The sequence below is a fragment of the Octopus sinensis genome, linkage group LG8, assembly GCF_006345805.1.
Source record: "Octopus sinensis linkage group LG8, ASM634580v1, whole genome shotgun sequence".
Classification (NCBI taxonomy): domain Eukaryota; kingdom Metazoa; phylum Mollusca; class Cephalopoda; order Octopoda; family Octopodidae; genus Octopus; species Octopus sinensis.
Window position 1 is genome coordinate 7,749,132 of NC_043004.1, and position 18,222 is coordinate 7,767,353.

Here is an 18,222-nt window from a genome sequence, read left to right on the forward strand (position 1 = left end):
TTGCTTTATCTTCCACTGCAATCCCTGCCCTCACCCAAGCCTCTCCAATATTTCTCTTCATTTCTATCCTGCCTTTCCACCCGGTCTAAACCTCCCGATCATCTCACCAACTTTTACCCTACGGCAACCAGCGTCCCTCGAGCGCATGTCCTCACACATCTTTACTATCATCTCTCTCTTCATCTTACTCCTTTACTCACTCATCTTTCCTTTCAAACTGAGGTATCCATGTCTTTATAGCAGAACCCCTATCTTGCCTTGTTAAAAGAAAAAAGAAAACAATACCAACAGGTTAATAGCTTGTGAAAAATTAACCCTTTCATTACCGTATTTATTTTGAGATGCTCTGTGTTTCCTTCAATTACTTTAAATATAACAAAGAATTTAGTAAAATAACTTAGGAACATAAATTGTGACTAATGTTTGGTGGAAGATTTTAATTCAAAACTTAAGAAAACATGACATTTGTACTACAAAGCTAGAGGCAGTTTCGGCCAGGTTGGTAATGAAAGGGTTAAATGCTGCTTTAAAACTGATTAACTATTATCTTACCAGAAAGAAGTGCTTCTGTATCAATATATGGTTTATAAACATTCACTTCTTGAGTCAACTTTGCATTCATTAAGGGCTGTGAAATGACAGGAATTGTTTCAGAAATAGCATCCATCACAGAAGATGAAGACACATCAATGACATTCAAGAATGTATGACTAGAGTCTTCTTTCTGAAATTATAGAATAATAATAATAATAATAATGAAATTATTGTATACAGTGCTCATGTGCACCACAACTTGTCAAAAGTGCGTATAAAACATATGCCGTAATGTACAAATGTCTGGAAAGCGAACAGTGTATGAGAATATGGAATCGTACCTTTTTCAGAGTTGGAGATCTGGTTTCTCTAGTATGTTGGTCGTTTAGAAGCAGGTCGTTGTAGTGTAGATTTAGGAAGATATCAGGAGTGAGAATATTTCCTTGGTGCCCTTCAGTGCCAGCAGTCGCCAGTTCAGTGACTGGATCGGAACCTGGTTTAAGATGACACGTAAACAAAATCAGTTTTTTTTTGTGTGTATGAGGTGGGGTAATTGATGTTAGAATATTACCAGTACTTACACCATGTTTACATCTTTCATTCACTGACACACAAACAACTGACTTCTGGATAGTTATTTATTAAATTCCAGTCACAAGACTTTGTTCGATCCAAGTTATGGTAAAAGACAATTTTCTAATGTGTCATACAGTGGGATAGAACCTGCAACCCTATGAACCACACATCCAATCCTTCTCTAAAATGTTCTACCTCTGTATCAATGTTAGACATTAATATATTCTTAACCATAAATAGTCATTTTGAAACTAATTACCAATTCTACATAAAAAGCAAAGCCAACAAATCTTTTGCCATTTGATGTTTCACAAATACTTCCACTCCAATTTCTCTAACTGATGATGATGATGATGATGATGATGACATCATCATTTAATGTCCATTGTCCATGCTGGCATGGGTTGGACGGTTTGATCAGGGCTGGTAAACTGAGGGGCTGCACCAGACTCTAGCCTGATTTGACATGGATTCTTTGGCTGGATGCCCTTCAGAATGCCAACCACTCAAAGAATGCAATGGGTGCTTTTATGTGCCACCAGCACAGGTGCCATTTATGCGACACTGGCATTGGCCATGACTGTGATTTCACTTGGCTTCCTCAAGCACAGCACATCACCAAAGGTCTTGGTCACTTGTCATTGCCTTCATGAGGCCCAACATTCAAAGACCATGCTTCACCACCTTGTCCCATGTCTTCCTGGGTCTATTTCTTCCACAGGTTTCCTCCACAGTTAGAGATCAACACTTCTTTACACGGCTGCCTTCATCCATATGCAGCACAGTCATCTCTCTTTCACACCACATCTGATGCGTCTTATGCCCAACTTTTCTCTCAAGATGCTGACACTCTGTCATACATGCACACTAACATTACACATCCAACGAAGCATGCTAGCCTCATTTCTTTCAAGCCTATGCATGTCCTTGATCCTTGGTGGTCACAGCCCATGATATATTTAATAAGTTGACACTGATAAGATTGTTATCCATTTCTGAAGTGCAATAAGTAATTAGAAGCTGGTTAAGTGCTGAATTCTCACTTCTAAGTTAAAAGTTTATATTTTACTGTTGTTATGCTGTCAGGCAATATATATATATATATAAATATATTTTATATATAGAGATATATACAAACCTACATAGTAGATATACATGTTGCTCTATAGATTGAAGAAAAAAAGATGAATATCTTTAACAGGTTTCCAATACTTATTAGAGTCTCATTAGGTGTTTACATCACTTGACCAATCTGAGAGAAATAAGCAGCTAATCTGTTTATTTCCACAACAAATCCAGTGGCTTCAGATGACTGGGTCTGCCAATTTGCATAATAAAAGTATTTAGAAATTCATTTAATTTCAGGGGCCTTCAACGGGGCACCCAGTCCACACAGTATCAAGGTATGATATATGTAAACCTACTATCTTGGTTTACATATAATTAAGTATTTAATTCTACTTACATAATTAAATCAGTTTTATGAACACTTGGGTTGGGGAATCCTTGAATGATGGTGCTTAGCTCAGGTTTACATGAAATACCATAAAAGAGAGGAAGTCAGTTTGCTGCAGCTGACCTGAACACGTTCCTAACAACCAGGTGGACAAAGCTTCCTTGAAACAACAAATTACCAGCCAGAAATTTGAGCAATTACTTCAATATTTTATCCATTCACCATCTCACTTGTACTTTCTCAATTAAGACATAATTAAAGTGTTAATTAATTTACCCGTGTCTTTAGTGATGGAAGTAGCAACATCAGTCATTTGTTTTATTTCTTCAATCACAGGATCAGTCACAACACTCACATCAGACGTTTGTTTCTTTCGCTTCAACTGCATCCATCTGAAAATACATCACAAGAAACACAAACCAGGTTACTCTTTTTGTGTTTTTTTCAATGGTGTCAGTCATTCAATTGTGGCCATGCTGGGGGCACTATCTTAAAGGGGTCTCTTTTTTGTTGTTGTTGCTGGTTATATGTTTGTATTAAGCCTGGTACTTTGTCTAATGCCTAATTTAGCAATTACATAAAAGAGAACATCCATAAAAAAAGGCTGAAATGGAACCAAAGGGTCTTTGGCATTTTGGTTTGATGCTCTGATTCTGGCATTCTTCATGGATGCTTTATCATTTGGGTCAGACAGAGTTTGTTGAGGTCGATATTTTATAGCTGGATGCTCCTCCTGTCACCAAGCCTCACCCGTTTCCATTTAAGATAATATTTCCCTCCATGGCCAGGCACGTTTTCATGGAAGATTTGTTGTTACACTGCTTGTGCGATGGTGATGCTCACTTTCAACAATCAACAGTCAAGACAAGGAGACACAAATACACTCATGCACAAGACAATGGGCTTCTTTTAGTTTCCATCTACCAAATCCACTTACAAGGCTTTGGTTAGCCTGGGGCCATAGCAGAAGTCACTTGCTCAAGGAGCCACACAGTGGGACTGAACCCAGCACCATGTGGTAGGGAGACGCAATCACACAGCCATACCTATACCTGTTTATACTGGTAAAGGTTTAAGCTGCCAATTCTGTACAAGACATTGTAGATCTTTAGCTGGGCTAAAAAGTCACATTCGATCACAGCACCAATAACAGTTAAAGCTTCATGCAATGGCCATACTCGATAACGAGGGGGCAGCCATCATATATATATATATATATATATGTACATATACAGCCATTCCTATGCCTGTTTATATATGTGTGTGTGTGTGAGTGTGTATGTACATACATATTGGCCTGCCTGCCTGCTTCCTGCCTTGCCAGTGGGATGGCAGCATTTAAGAGCTAAAACACTGCTAAACACATTGTGATCAGTGGGGTATAACAACATCCAACAGCCTGGTGAGGTTATGATTATATTATCAATCGCACATACTCAGTGTATGTTTGTTTCGTTTATACACAGAATCAGCTGCGGAATAGCATCCTGGAAAAGCTCTCTAAAACAATGTTGAGGGTTAAAGAAACAGACTTCATTCCATTTGCATAGAAGTCAGAGACCAGCAATTCAATTCCTTTCAAGATGATCTGGGTACATGGTAGCTGTACAATGGGATTGAACCTGAAACCACGTGGTTGTGAATGAACACTGAACCACAGCCCTATCTATGCCCCTTCACCAAAGGAAAACAGTTCTTATAGGTTTTCCTGAGTAGTCCCAATATTCATCAAGAAAATTATCATTTACATTTACTGTTCAGTCTACAGAGGAATGGCAGTAGGCATGGTTCTTGTAGAACCAAACTTATTTTTAAAAGTACATACATAGGCACAGGCATAGCTGAGTGGTTCAGAAGCTTGCTTTGTAACCATGTGCTTTCATGTTCAATCCCCCTAAACAGTACCTTGGGGCAACAAATGCCTTCTGAGTGAATTTGGTAGACAAAACTACATGGAAGCATATATATAATAATAATAATAATGAAATTATTGTATACAGTGCTCAGGTACAACACAACTTGTCAAAAGTGCATATAAAGCATATGCAGTAATGTACAAATGTCTGGGAAGTGAACAGTGTATGAGTCAGATACATGCTTGTGTGTGTATGGAGGGGAGAAGATCAGGTGTAGTATTGGCAAATCTCAGGAAGCATGGAAGTTTTGAAGGATGCAGTGCTCTGACGACTAACAACTGATGTCGGCAGTTTGTTCCATGCTTCAGCAACTCTTAGTGTGAAAAAATGGTTTCCGAAAGTCATGGGAGCTGTGCTGTTTTCTGACTTTGTAAACATGTCCACGGGTGTTAGACAGATGGAGTTTGAAAAGGTGCTCAGAGTTATTGTTTGTAAGATAGTTAATAATTTTATGGGTGTCTGCCAAGTCAGCTGCCAGACGTTGGAGTTTCAATATATATATATATATATATATATATATATATATATATATATATATATATATATATATGTATGTATGTATGTGTGTGTATGTATATATATATATATATATATATATGTATATATATATGTATATATATATGTATGTATATATATATGTATGTATATATATATGTATGTATATATACATGTATATATATATGTATGTATATATATATGTATGTATGTATGTATGTATGTATGAAAGAGTAAGTATCACACTTCAAACAAACAAACCCAAGTACTGGGTTTGATTTATTTGATTAAAAACCCTTCCAGGCAGTAATCCAAAAGACAATTAGGAAAACCAGAAATGTAATTGTAGCATAGGAAAAAGTAATATAAAATTGTTATTAGGTTAATATTTACCTTCTTAGATTCAAGTCTTAATTTTTGGAGTTTTGTTGCAACATCATATTGAATTTTGGAGTAGTTGCTTGTAGGAACCCCTAATTCAGCTCCCAATTTTAGGAAATTGTCAAAAGAACCTATTGAAAGAGAAAAAAAAAAAACACAAAAAAAGTTCAGAATAATTACCAACATGGTTCCGGGTTCAGTCCCACTGCATGGCACCTTGGGTATGTGTCTTCTACTAGAGCCTCAGGCCGACCAAAGCCTTGTGAGTGGATTTGGTAGACGGAGACTGAAAGAAGTCTGTCGTATGTGTATATATATATATATATATATATATATATACGTATGTGTGTATATGTTTGTGTGTTTGTCCCCCCAACATCGCTTGACAACTGATGCTAGTGCTTTTACGTCCCCGTAACTTAGCGGTTTGGCAAAAGAGACCGATAGAATAAGTACTAGGCTTACAAAGAATAAGTCCTGGGTTCGATTTGCTCAACTAAAGGCGGTGCTCCAGCATGGCTGCAGTCACATGACTGAAACAAGTCAAAGAGCCATATTACACATACCAACACACAAATATATTTGGGTTTGGCCTGTGTTTGTAGTGGATTGACTTTATACAAGCGACTGGAAGAGGGAACTTATGGGGTACAAGGCATAATGTAGAGGTGACAGCATGAAAGATGGCAGACGACATAAGGAGAGGGAGGGTTAGCAGCTACACCTGCATTTTCTGACAGTAAGCTACAGAACAATCTAAAGAAGGATACTGTCTTGGAATTCTTGGGAGATGAGGGAGGATGAGAATTTAAGTTGAGACAAACAAAGAGAAGGCAAGGGAAATACAATGACAAATATGGAATGAGGTTGTGACAAGGTAAGAATGGATGTGACCTGTAAATCTACCGGACCAAGACAAAATACATGCAGATAATGCAAACGCCATAGCACACAGGAACCAACATTGTTGAGATGCAGAAAAGGCCATACCAATGCAAAAGGCAACAATAATATAGAATACTACAAACTGAAAATGAAACAACAACAACAAAAAGGATGTTGAAATATGTGAAAGGCCTTTTGCTTTTGATTCTGAAAGTCTTCGTAAAGATCAAAGCAATCCCATTGACTCTAATTTAATTGTAAAGATTAGCTTTCCTTACCAGGGTTGAAAATAAAATCTTTGTGAATCTTTTCTGGTTCCAATTTCTTCTCTTCTGGTTTCTTCAATGAGACTGAAGATTCCATTTGATCTTTATCCTATAATAACAAGGTTTTCTTTATTAGCCACAAAAGGGGTTTACATTAAAAAGCAAAAACATTAAGGACAGCACAGGACAAAACACCGAGAGTGTGTGTGTGTGTGCGTGCATGTGCCCATGTGTGTTAGGATTTTGTGTGTAAACAGGTTTAACAAAATAAAAAAGTAATAATAAAATTTTAACAATGAATATCCCTCAAAAGGGAGGAGAGAGTTGAGGGCTGCTCATGGAAAAACCCTGGGTGCCATTCCTCAGTTCTTTATCTCTGGTTTAATAATAATAATAATAATAATAATAATCCTTTCTATTATAGGCAGAATCAGCAGCCCCCCAGATGAAATGTTTAGCAGCCAATTTGGCCCAAATTCTGCTGGGATTGGCTTTACCTTTTATCCTTTTAGGGTCAATGGAATAAAAACCAGTTGAGCATTGGAATTGATGTAATCAAATTATCCTTAAAATTTTTGGTCTTGTGCCAAAGTTTGAAACCATTATACAAGTGATGGAATATCAGGAATTCTATAATATCAGAATAACTGTCATGTCTGATGTTGTTCAAATTCCTCAATGTTCTAAATTTAAATTCTAAGCAACATCCAATTTGCCTTTCACCTTGGAAGGATTAATAAAATAAGCTCAAGATATTTATTGAAACTGATTATAACACCTTCTGCCTGCAATTAACCATTTCCTTATACAATTGTCTCTTACAAATTATTAACCAGGCACCAATAACAGAATCATTACTTTTTCAACATTCCTCAGAGGCAAAATCTTTCTTTACCTCAACTTTTCTCTGTGTTTTTTCCAAACTTTTCTTTTCTTCTTCCTCCTCCTTTTTCTTTCTTCGAATGCTTCTATTGGCAAAAAAAAAAAAAAAAAAAAAGAAAACCTTCAACATAACTTTAATACAGTTTCCATATTCAACAAATAGATTACATAACAAGTTTAACTGAATGGAACACACCATCGTCGTCATCATCGTTTAATGTCTGCTTTCCATGCTGGCATGGGTTGGACGGTTTGACTGAAGACTGGTGAGCCAGGAGGCCACACCAGGCTCCAATCTGATCTGGCAGAGTTTCTACAGCTGGATGCCCTTCCTAATGCCAACCACTCCAAGAGTGTAGTGGGTGCTTTTTATATTCCACCAGCACAGGAGCCAGCAAGGCGGGCCTGGCAATGATCACATTCGGACAGTGCTTTTTATGTGCTACCGGCACAGGGAGCCAGTTAGGATGGTGAGTGCTGGCATTGACCATGTTCAGATAGTGCTTTTTACGTTCCACTAGCACAGGGACCAGTCAGGCGGCACTGGCAACAACCCATGCATAAATAGTGCTTATTGCATGCTACCAGCACGGGGAACCAGTCAGGTGGCATTTCCATTTTTTATTTTGATTTGATTGAGATTGTGATTTTGATTTTTGATTTTACTTGACTCAATGGGTCTCTTCAAGCACAGTGTGTCACCCAATGATTCAAAGGTACCTTTTAAATGGGCTGGTTATGTGACACTGGTATAGGCTACAGCTGTGATCTCACTATACTTGTCAGGTCTTCTCAATCACAGCATATCTCCAAAGGTCTCGGTCTTTTGTCATTGCCTCTGTGAGGCCCAAAGTCTGATGGTCGTGCTTCACCACCTCATCTCGTGTCTTCCTGGGTCTCCCTCTTCTACTGTTAGAGAAGGACACTTCTTCACACAGCTCTCCTCATCCATATGCAACACATGACCATACCAGCGCAGTTGTCTCTCCTGCACACCACATCTTATATCCAACATTTCTCGCAGGGCACTTATACTCTGTTGTGAGTGCACACTGACATTACACATCCAGCGGATCATGCTAGCTTCATATCTTTCAAACCTACGCATCTCTTCAGCAATCATGTTTCACTGCTGTGTAGCATGGCAGTATGCACACATGCATCATACAGTCTACTTTTCGCTCTGAGTGAGAGGCCCTTTGTCACTAGTAGAGGTAGGAGCTTTCTGAACTTTGCCCAGGCTATTATTAATTTTTTTTGTTAATCCAGTTCAGTTATGAGTGTTTCTAGGAATTGGATCAGAGCAGGAATGGCAGTGTCATACAATATAACAATTAGAACTGTGAGGAATTTACTAGACACATATCCATTAATACCCCATTTCTTCATTTCTTTCCCTTATTCTAACTGCTTCAAACAATTCTTCAGAAGGAGTTTAAGACCTTTGTTGATGATTTCAATCAAATTCTGCTGAAAAACTTCAGAAGATCAAGACAGGACTGCGTGGGCAGAAAAAGAAACCCGAAGCATTCGGGAAGTGACTTTATGTCGTGTTTAGGAAGGGAATAGACAGGAAATCCATCTATTCAAACACTGAGCATATATAAAGGGTTATGTAGGGTCTGTAGTGGACTGACATGAAGAAAACAGCTAATGGTACGGACATCCAGAGTTTGAACGTGTTGGAATGCTTACAAGGATCTTTAGAAATGGTCGGTAAATTCAGTTACCTTGAGGATAATCACTACTAAAGATGAAGATAATGGTAAAGTCTGAATGTGAGGGAATAAAGTTCAGAGAACTGCAAAAGAGATTTTGGAATCTCTGTGTCCTGAGGTTGGTGCCTGTTTTCAGCATTCATTCCGCTGAGGTCGACTTTGCCTTTCATCCTTTCAGGGTCGATAAATTAAGTACCAGTTACGCACTGGGGTTGAGCTAATTGACTGGCCCCCTACCCCAAAATTTCGGACCTCGTCCCTTGAGTAGAAAAGAATAATAAAATTTCCACACGAGGAGGACACTGATCTATTATAAGAGACTTTTCTTACTAAGGCAACTAAACACGATAATTATCATCTAATTAAACATTTGCTAATTATACCAAACCAAACACTGCTTAGTGTAATACATTTTATCACTCTGTGGAACCTATTTACAGTGAGATGGATACTTTGCAAAGTTGAGTATCTGGATCATAAATACAGCCAAGTGTTATAGACAGAACATGACCGACTGACCATTAAATTGGCCAGTCTCGTTCTCTTCAGACAGTTTCTATTAATAAATATCATTTGCTATATTATTAACCCCATTTTTGCCTTTGTACTAAACACAAGGTTTTGACCAGTCTCTCAGAGTTCTTAGAACAGGTGCTTCATATACCTGCTTGTTGAAAGAGGTAACTAAAGAAGGAAGAGGGGAAGAAAAGACATTCAGTTGTAAAACATTAGCTCAAAAAGTCTCATTCAACCCATGCCAGTATGGAAAAACATCCAGTCCATGCCAATCTTAAGTCACCTTCAAATGTCTTCTCTCTAAATATATACGTTTACCTTCATTAATAATAAAAGCCCTGAGTTCAAACCCAGACCAGGACACCTGGAGATGAACAGACACTGGCTTGACAGAAATGTCATATAAAATGCAAAAGATGGTATTCATGGTTCAAAAAATTTCTAAACTGGTCAGCAAAAGGTTATGAAATCCTATTTGATTCTTTGCCCTCAATACAATCCCAATCACTTGGTTATAAACATTAATAATGGTAATCACACCAAGTTCTGAATCTCAGACTTTGACCGCTACTTTTTCTCCTCTGCAGTATTTAGAGCATTTCTTGTAACCATTAGCAGGATGAAGAATCACCAATGAAGTCTTTGTCCAAAGAGCGTTAAGAAAAAATGAAGATTATGAAGTCTAAACCATTCTAGTTTATTAAATGTAGCTGGAAATTGGAGGAAGAAAGTGAAATGAAATGATTCCACCAAGAATCAAACAAATGTTGCCAATATTTATTTTAAACCCAAGCCGTATGTTCAACGAACCACAAAATCTGAATGGATCATCATAATTTAATTAAGCAGAGTATCATTAAAAAATGTTTTTATGTTTTAGTGAAAAAAAAAACCTTTTCCAGGGCCACAAGATGAGTGGGAAAAAGGGAGGAGGTCATTGTCAGAGTAAAAGCCTGGTATAAAAGCTTGCAACAGAATGAACTCTGCTTGAGGTACCCAAGGGACAAAGGGGTGGAGGTTAAACCAGATGACTGGTTTAGTCCATCACTCACTGTCATCAGTCACTCTTTTTATTTGATTAAAAACATAATCAATGACTTACCGTTTGAGATTGTTTACATGAGAGTCTTTATAAACTTTGGATTCCGTTGATTGTTCATCTTCTCCAGAAGATGGTTGTTTCATCCTGAGATACTGAAATTCCAATGGAGTCGGGCTGCTTTTCTTCCCCTCTTCCTTCAGTTTCTGTAATTCGTTTTGCTGAAACTTTATAAAGTTTTTCTTTTTATTTTCAGTTTTCTCCAGAAGTTTCTGCTTAAAGCCAACAATGAGTTCAGGTGGTATGAGCTGATAAGACAAATGAGGGCTGAGCATCTCTGATTTGTCTTTGGGGATTTTTAGTAATGGCATCGGGGAAGGTTCTTCTGGTTCTTCCAGATCAGAAGAATCAATCAACAATTTAAAAGTTTGTTTCGGAAATTGCATCGTGTTGATATTAGTATTAGTAGCATTGTGGTAATTTACAAATTTACTGCTGCCAGAATTTGCCGATTTCTGGGAGGAAGAAACTTTATTGTTAATTTCCACAGCTTCTTGCCTAACTTGGGGAATACATAAATAAGGTTCTGGAATTTTAAAAATATTGGGTTGTTTCTTTGTAAGACAAAGCAAAGGCATTCTGACAGGGTTCTCTGGGTTTGATTGCTGCCCCTCCTGGTTGTTAACTGCAGTGGGTTCTGTTACTGAATTAAGTTGTGGCAATGACATCAAAGGTGGAGATTCCGAGACGACATTGTCGAGATTAAATAAACGGTAGTTCTGATGTGAACCTTTATTGGTCACACCACCCGTCATTGCATCAGTTACTCTCCTGTTATCATTAACAATCTGTTGGTGCTGGTAATTTTCTGAAGGATCAATTCTTTGATTGTAGTTCTTATTATTCAAAGGTTTTGAAATCAAAGTTGAAGAACTTTCTTTTGTAGTCTGAGATATTTCTTGAAGATTCTCCAATTCCTTTAAGACTCCTCTAATATTTCCAACTGAGCTTTTAGGATGTTTTAGGCTTCTTAGTCTGAAGGATGAGGTAGAATCTGGTGCTCTGATATCAACTTGTGTCTTTTTAGAAGATATTGTCACAGGTGGTCTTTGATTCTCAGACTCTGAATCGGAACTAAAACTATCCTCGGCCACACTGGAACCAGCTGGAATTTTATTAATGCTGTCTGCTCTCTGGTTTCTTTTGTTCTTTACCTTTTTATGAGGTAACAAGGCATCTATAACAGACTGGAATCGGTCGTTTTGAACCTAAAAAACAAAGAAAATACAAAAACTAAAACATTAAAAATAGCAAGGCATTAATAAACTGTAAACAGAGGGAGCTGGCATTGACCACGTTTGGATTGTGCTTTTACATGCCACTGGCATAGGAGCAAGTCAAGGCAGCAGTGCCATCAGCTATGTTCAGATGGTGCTTTTTATGTGCCACTGGAACAGAAGCCAGTTGGGGTGAGGGGCTGGCATCGACCACGTTTAGATGATGCTTTTTACATGTCACCGGCATGGGGAGCCAGACAGGTGGGCTAGCATCAGCTACAACTACAATTTCCATTTGATTGTGGGATGTTATGAGAATTATACATTATGATAATTATCATTATTTAACATCCATTTTCCATGCTGGCATGGGTTGGACAGTTTGAGCAGAGCTGGCAAGGCTGGAGAGCTGCACCAGGCTCTGATTGTCTGCTTTTGTATGGGTTCTACAGTTGGTTGCCCTTCCTAATGCCAACCATTTTGCAAAGTGGACTGGTTGCTTTTTTTAAGTGGCACCATCACCAACAGGGTCACCAGGTACCTTGCAAGACAACAATCCTTTAATTGGGAGTGAGAAGTAGGACTGAAGGCGGGTGGGGGTGCCAGTTGAGAGATTAAAAGTATAAAGGGGTCAGAGATAGGTGTCTTACTATAAAGTAGACACTTGGGAACCTCAGTCGGAGAAGAAAGGAGAGTGAGTTAGGGAGTAAGATAAGGAGAGTGACAGAGAGAGAGAGAGACGATGGTGAAGAAGGAGGCTGATGGAGGCAGTAGGAGGAGGAGCAAAGATAATGGGAAATGGAAGTGGTTTGGGGCGGAGGAAGAAAGGTAAGTGAGAGAAAACCGGGGAGACGTAGTGTGTGCTGATTCTGGTTTCAGGTGATAGTGGGAGTGAGAGGTGAGAGAGAATGAAGGTGGGGAAAATGATAGGAACTGAGATGTTGCTCAATGACTTCTTCCCAAGATGCAACCCTGTAGTATTGCCTTCCTGCTATATTTCCCTTACATACCTCAACTTAACTCAATATCAAACTGAGTACCAACTACCTCAAAATCATTCGTACTTCCCTCCTCCTTTGATTAACTAATAATAATAATAATTATTATTTTAAATTTTGGTGCAAAGCCATCAATTTTTGTGGGAGAAAGTTAGTTAATTACATCAGCCACAGTACTTGATGGTACTTATTTTTTAACCCCCAAAAATAAAAGGCACAAGTCCGAGGTTTATTCCTGTACTTATTTCAGTAATTTTGACAGCGGCCATGCTGGAGCACCACTTTTAGTCGAACAATTAGACCTCAGGACTTATTCTTTGTAAGCCTAGTACTTATTCTATCAGTCTCTTTTGCTGAACCACTAAGTTACGGGGACGTAAACACACCAACATCAATTGTCAAGTGACGATAGGGGTGACAAACAAAGACACATAAATACACACACACACACACATATACGACAGGCTTCTTTCAGTTTCTGTTTACCAAATCTACTCACAAGGCTTTGGTCAGCCTAAGGCTATAGTAGAAGACACTTGACCAAGGTGCCACGCAGTGGGACTGAACCCTGAACTATGTGAATAAAACGAAAACAAATTCTATTCTTTAAATGCAGTTCTATTGTTGAGAATTAGATGGTTGCAAAATAAACTAAATCTATTGTTGTTGTTGTTATTAATTTTCAGAAGCCTGGTGCAGGCTTCTGCCTGGCTGGCTCTTGTGAAACCATTCCACCCATGCCAGCATGGAAAGTGGACGTTAAATGATGATGATGATGATAAGAAGAAGAAGCTGATTGACTTAGTTCTGGTTAAAAAAGTGATGAAATTGTTATTGCACGTCAGACTCTTTCACTAGTTTTAGTCATTGGTGATGGCCATGCTGGGACTCCATACTCTAAGCTCAGCTCCTGTCAATCCCACCAATCCATGAAAACAGGGTTGTGACGAGATTTTCCAAGAATGTTATACAAATTTGACATCATCATCATCATTTAACGTCTGCTTTCCATGCTAGCATGGGTTGGACGATTTGACTGAGGACTGGTGAACCTGATGGCTGCACCAGGCACCAGTCTGATCTGGCAGTGTTTCTACAGCTGGATGCCCTTCCTAATGCCAACCACTCCGAGTGTAGTGGATGCTTTTACATGCCACCGGCACGAGGGCCAGTCTAGCCGTACTGGCAATGGACATGCTCGAAATGGTGTTTTTTTTCATGCCACCTGCACAGAAGTGCCAGATATTACAAATGGAATACATTAAATCCAAAATCATATTTGGTTTTTACATACTTTTTATGGATTGAATGCATTTGTAGATTTTTGAAGGAGTTGAGGAGAGCAAGAGAGTACAGGATGTATTTCTTTAACGGCACCAACTGGAATGGTAGCTTTTTCTTTCTGATGTTATAGAATAATGAATTTCATTGCTTCAGTTTAACCTATTTAGAGAACAATGCTGCTTTCAAAATTTAATGAGTGCTTCTTAAAAATAAAGAAACTAGGCAATGTGTTTGTCTATGATGTGTACTCGATAGCCATATGAATCTCAACAAGAGTCCAGAAGCTGGCTACCCGCATGGTTCTTGGTCTCAAGCATTTGTCTTATCAAGAAAGGCTGAAGACGCTCGACCTTTATTCTCTAGAAAAACGACGATGCCGTGGTGATCTCATTCTTGCTCACAACATCATAAGCAGAAAGTGTAACCTCTCGAAAGAGCTGTTTTTCACTCTTGCTCCAGAATGTCGGCTGCGGGGTCACTCCGAAAAGCTCTATCTGCGACGATTTCATCTCAATCGAAGGAGAGGGGCTTTCTCCATCTGGGTTGCGGATCCGTGGAATAAGCTGCCGGACGAGATAGTGAAGATGCTGAAGACCACTCGGTTCAAAGTCTCCCTTGACCACAAATGGCCTGAACTCTTTGCATGAACACCACCCTGTACATAACTCCATGTCCCCCTACATGACCTTGCTTTTTGCTTTTTGAGCCAAAAAATTAACTTAACTTAATTAGAGAAGGGGTTTAAAGGGAGAAAATAAACGACTTGCTTACATCGATCAGCTTTTGGATTTCCAGTTGGATAACATCCATCACATCCTGTTTTACATTTTGCTGAACTTCAGAAATTATACTTTCTTTGTTGAGTTCTTGTCTTTTAGATTTGGTTTGGTTACCTAAAGAAGAATGTGTTTCTGATAAAACATTATTTTTGGTCTTAGATGCTGTTGATTGTGAAGTCTGAAGAGGTTTCTGGTTTGGAGAAATTTCTACATCATCCAAACTGTCTGTCGTAAATGATGATGTAACAGAAACACTCAGAGGATCACTATGGCTTCTGGAAAATAAAACGAAACTTCATTTAATAAAATGTTTTGAATTTTCAATCTGCTGTTCCTCAACCCTTTCATTACTGTATCTATTTTGAGAAGCTTTATGTTTCTTTCAATTTCTTTAAATATAATAGAGAATTTAGTAAAATAACTTGGTTATCATTAAGCTAGCGTTAGGAATATAAATTGTGACTAAGGTTTGGTGGAAGATTTTAATTAAAAACTTATGAAAACAAGACATTTGTACTGAGAGCCAGAGCTGGTTTCAGCCGGGTTGGTAACGACAGGGTTAAGGGAAACTGCAGAAACTGGTGAAAAATAAACAGAATATGATTTGATATTGAAGATATTAAGCATATGAATATTAGAACGGTGAGCTTAAGAGTGATGAAATTAGTCTCAATAATAGAAAAGTGAAACTCCATTTTCATTTCTACATTATTATACATATGTGGCAAATAATAAATGAAATGGCTTTGCCTCTATGCTACACGGCCGGGTTTGAACTCTTAATCTTGCAATCAGTGGATTAGTAGAACCAGGAGTGCATCAGAAAAAAACTTCTTGCAATGTAAGTTCAAATCTTTCTGAAGACAATTTTATCTTTTATTCTTTCTGAGACTGATAAACTAAGAAACCACCCAAATATTGGAGTTGATTTAATCAAGTTTATCTCCCCCACCCCAACACCCCCAGTCCCCACTTCCACCAGCCTGACTGTAGTATTGCATCCATCATAATTTTAATGTCCACTTTCTCAGGCTTGCATGAGTCAGACAGAGTTTATTGAGGCTAATTTTTCTATGGTTGGATGTCTTTCCTGTTGCCAACCTTGACCTATTTCTGCACAAAGGTAATATTTCCTCATGGCTAGACATGTTTTCTTCACAGAAGATTGGAAATGAATGACATTGCTTGTCTGACAGGAACTCTCATTGTCAAGACAAGAATACAAACACACATGCACACAAATACAGAGGATGTTTAGGCCAAATCTGGTGGCTTCCATAAAGGCAAAAGACAACACAATATCCCACCCAACAAAAAAAGTATTTTTAAAAAATCAAAAAATATCAATTCGATTATGGCTGGGAGAGGAGTTTACTCAAAGTAGCTGCTCTTAGTTTCCACCACAGCCTCAAGACAGCTTTGGAACCTAAAATGCATTCCTCACCATGTCTCGTGGAAGATTTTTGAACACTTCCTTCAACTTGGCCATCAGCTCAGCCTTGGTCTTGCAGGCAGAGTGGTTGGTATCCTTCTGAACTGTACCCACACAAATTTAGCCTGAACACCTTATGTATTATAGGCTTCCTTCAGTTTCCATCTATGGAATCCACTCAAGGTTTTGGTTAGCCCAAGGCTATACTAGAAGGCATTTGCCCAAGGTGGGACTGTATCTGTGTCAGGAATGAATTATTCCTGTTTCTTGAAGCCATTTCTCTCCTGTCTCATATGCCAGATGTCCAAATTAATGGGGAACCAGAGAACCAGTTGAGAAACCAGAGTCTCATATCCTGTTATCAGCACATTAGTGTGACCATGGCTGTAGCACTTGATTCTCCATGATTGGAATCACCTGGATTCAAGTAGGTGCCCCAGGATGGTAGAGATCCCTGCTGTAGGCAGTCACTCTACTGCAAAACTGTCAAGTGATAAGTTGAGTCTTGAAATGCTGAATTCAAGTCTGTTCATTAAGAAAGTTAATTGTTTCTACAGGAGATGATTTATCTTTCAACCAGATTTGATGACTGGCACCCATGCCAGTAGAGTGCTAACAGCTCCATCCGAGCAGGATCACTGCCAGAGCAGCTGTCTGGCTTCCATGCCGGTGGCATGTAAAAAGCACCATTTGAGTGTGATCGTTACCAGTGTCGCCTTACAGGCACTTGTGTCGGTGGCACGTGAACAAAACATTTGAGCAAGGTTGTTGCCAGTGCCGCTGGACTGACTCCTGTGCATGTGGAATGTAAAAAACACCATTTGAGCATGGCCATTGCCAGTACTGCCTGACTGGCCCTCATGCTGCTGGCACGTAAAAGCACACACTACACTCTCGGAGTGGTTAGCGTTAGAAAAGTCATCCAGTTGTAGAAACTCTGCCAGATCAGATTTGAGCCTGGTGCAGCCATCTGGTTCGCCAGTCCTCAGTTAAATCATCCAACCCATGCTAGCATGGAAAGCGGACGTATGATGATGATGAATATTCAATTCTACAAAAATCAAAAATAAGTAGAATATGGAGGTCTGAGAAAGGAAAAAAATATTTCCTTCTGAAGAGCAGAGAATTAGATTCAAACAGATGGTAGATAAATCTATGGAAGGATAAATACAGATAAATTTTCCAGGAAGATTAACTTATTTTACAAAATTTCTGCAAATTTGAGTAAATTAATAAGGCACCTGCAGTTGGTGTTAGGAAGGGCATCCCGCTGTAGAGACCAAGCGAAATCAGACTGGAGCTTGGTGCCGCTCTCTGGCTTATCAGTCCTAGCCAAACCATGCCAGCATGGAAAACAAATGATGATGATGATGTAAATAGGTTGAGAAAAAAAGATATTCATTTATGCTTGATGGAAAACAAACCATCATAAAGATAAGATGCTTCCACTTAAAAATATGGATATAACTGGTTTCCTTTGCCTCAGGCTTTTATATACCAATTTTTGTGTTAAGAAAATGGTGTAGTCTCAAAGTCTAAGGAAACAAGCAGGATTCAAAGTTATGAATCCAAGTGCCAGACATGCCAGGACCTAATCTACTTCAGATGGTTGCTTAATTTACAACATTGGGTGTAAGACTTTGAAATAATTAAAAAAACTTAGACAAGAATTGACTCACTCTTGGGTCTGTTGAGTCTCAGAAACTGCTGAGACATTGCTGAGTTCTGTGGCAAAACTCCCTTCATTGATACTGAAAAAATATGCAAATAAAATTATGTATAACAAAA

The 18,222-nt window shown here is 38.6% G+C and overlaps 1 protein-coding gene across 3 annotated transcripts in view; it reads right to left on the reverse strand.

Moving 5' to 3' along the window:
* Positions 1-888: 888 nt before the first annotated feature.
* The window catches only part of LOC115214983 (ciliogenesis and planar polarity effector 1-like), a 61,562-nt gene continuing 44,228 nt past the window's right edge, over positions 889-18,222 (reverse strand). For all 3 annotated transcript variants that reach the window (XM_036505249.1, XM_029784083.2, XM_036505250.1), the window contains exons 20-27: positions 18,114-18,185; positions 14,995-15,277; positions 10,728-11,932; positions 7,405-7,477; positions 6,522-6,618; positions 5,371-5,489; positions 2,843-2,958; positions 889-1,027 (exon numbers count right to left, since the gene is read on the reverse strand). In XM_036505249.1, the coding sequence (XP_036361142.1) occupies positions 2,923-2,958; positions 5,371-5,489; positions 6,522-6,618; positions 7,405-7,477; positions 10,728-11,932; positions 14,995-15,277; positions 18,114-18,185 (1,885 nt within the window). In that variant the 3' untranslated portion in view covers positions 889-1,027; positions 2,843-2,922. The remainder of the gene's footprint in view (positions 1,028-2,842; positions 2,959-5,370; positions 5,490-6,521; positions 6,619-7,404; positions 7,478-10,727; positions 11,933-14,994; positions 15,278-18,113; positions 18,186-18,222) is intronic.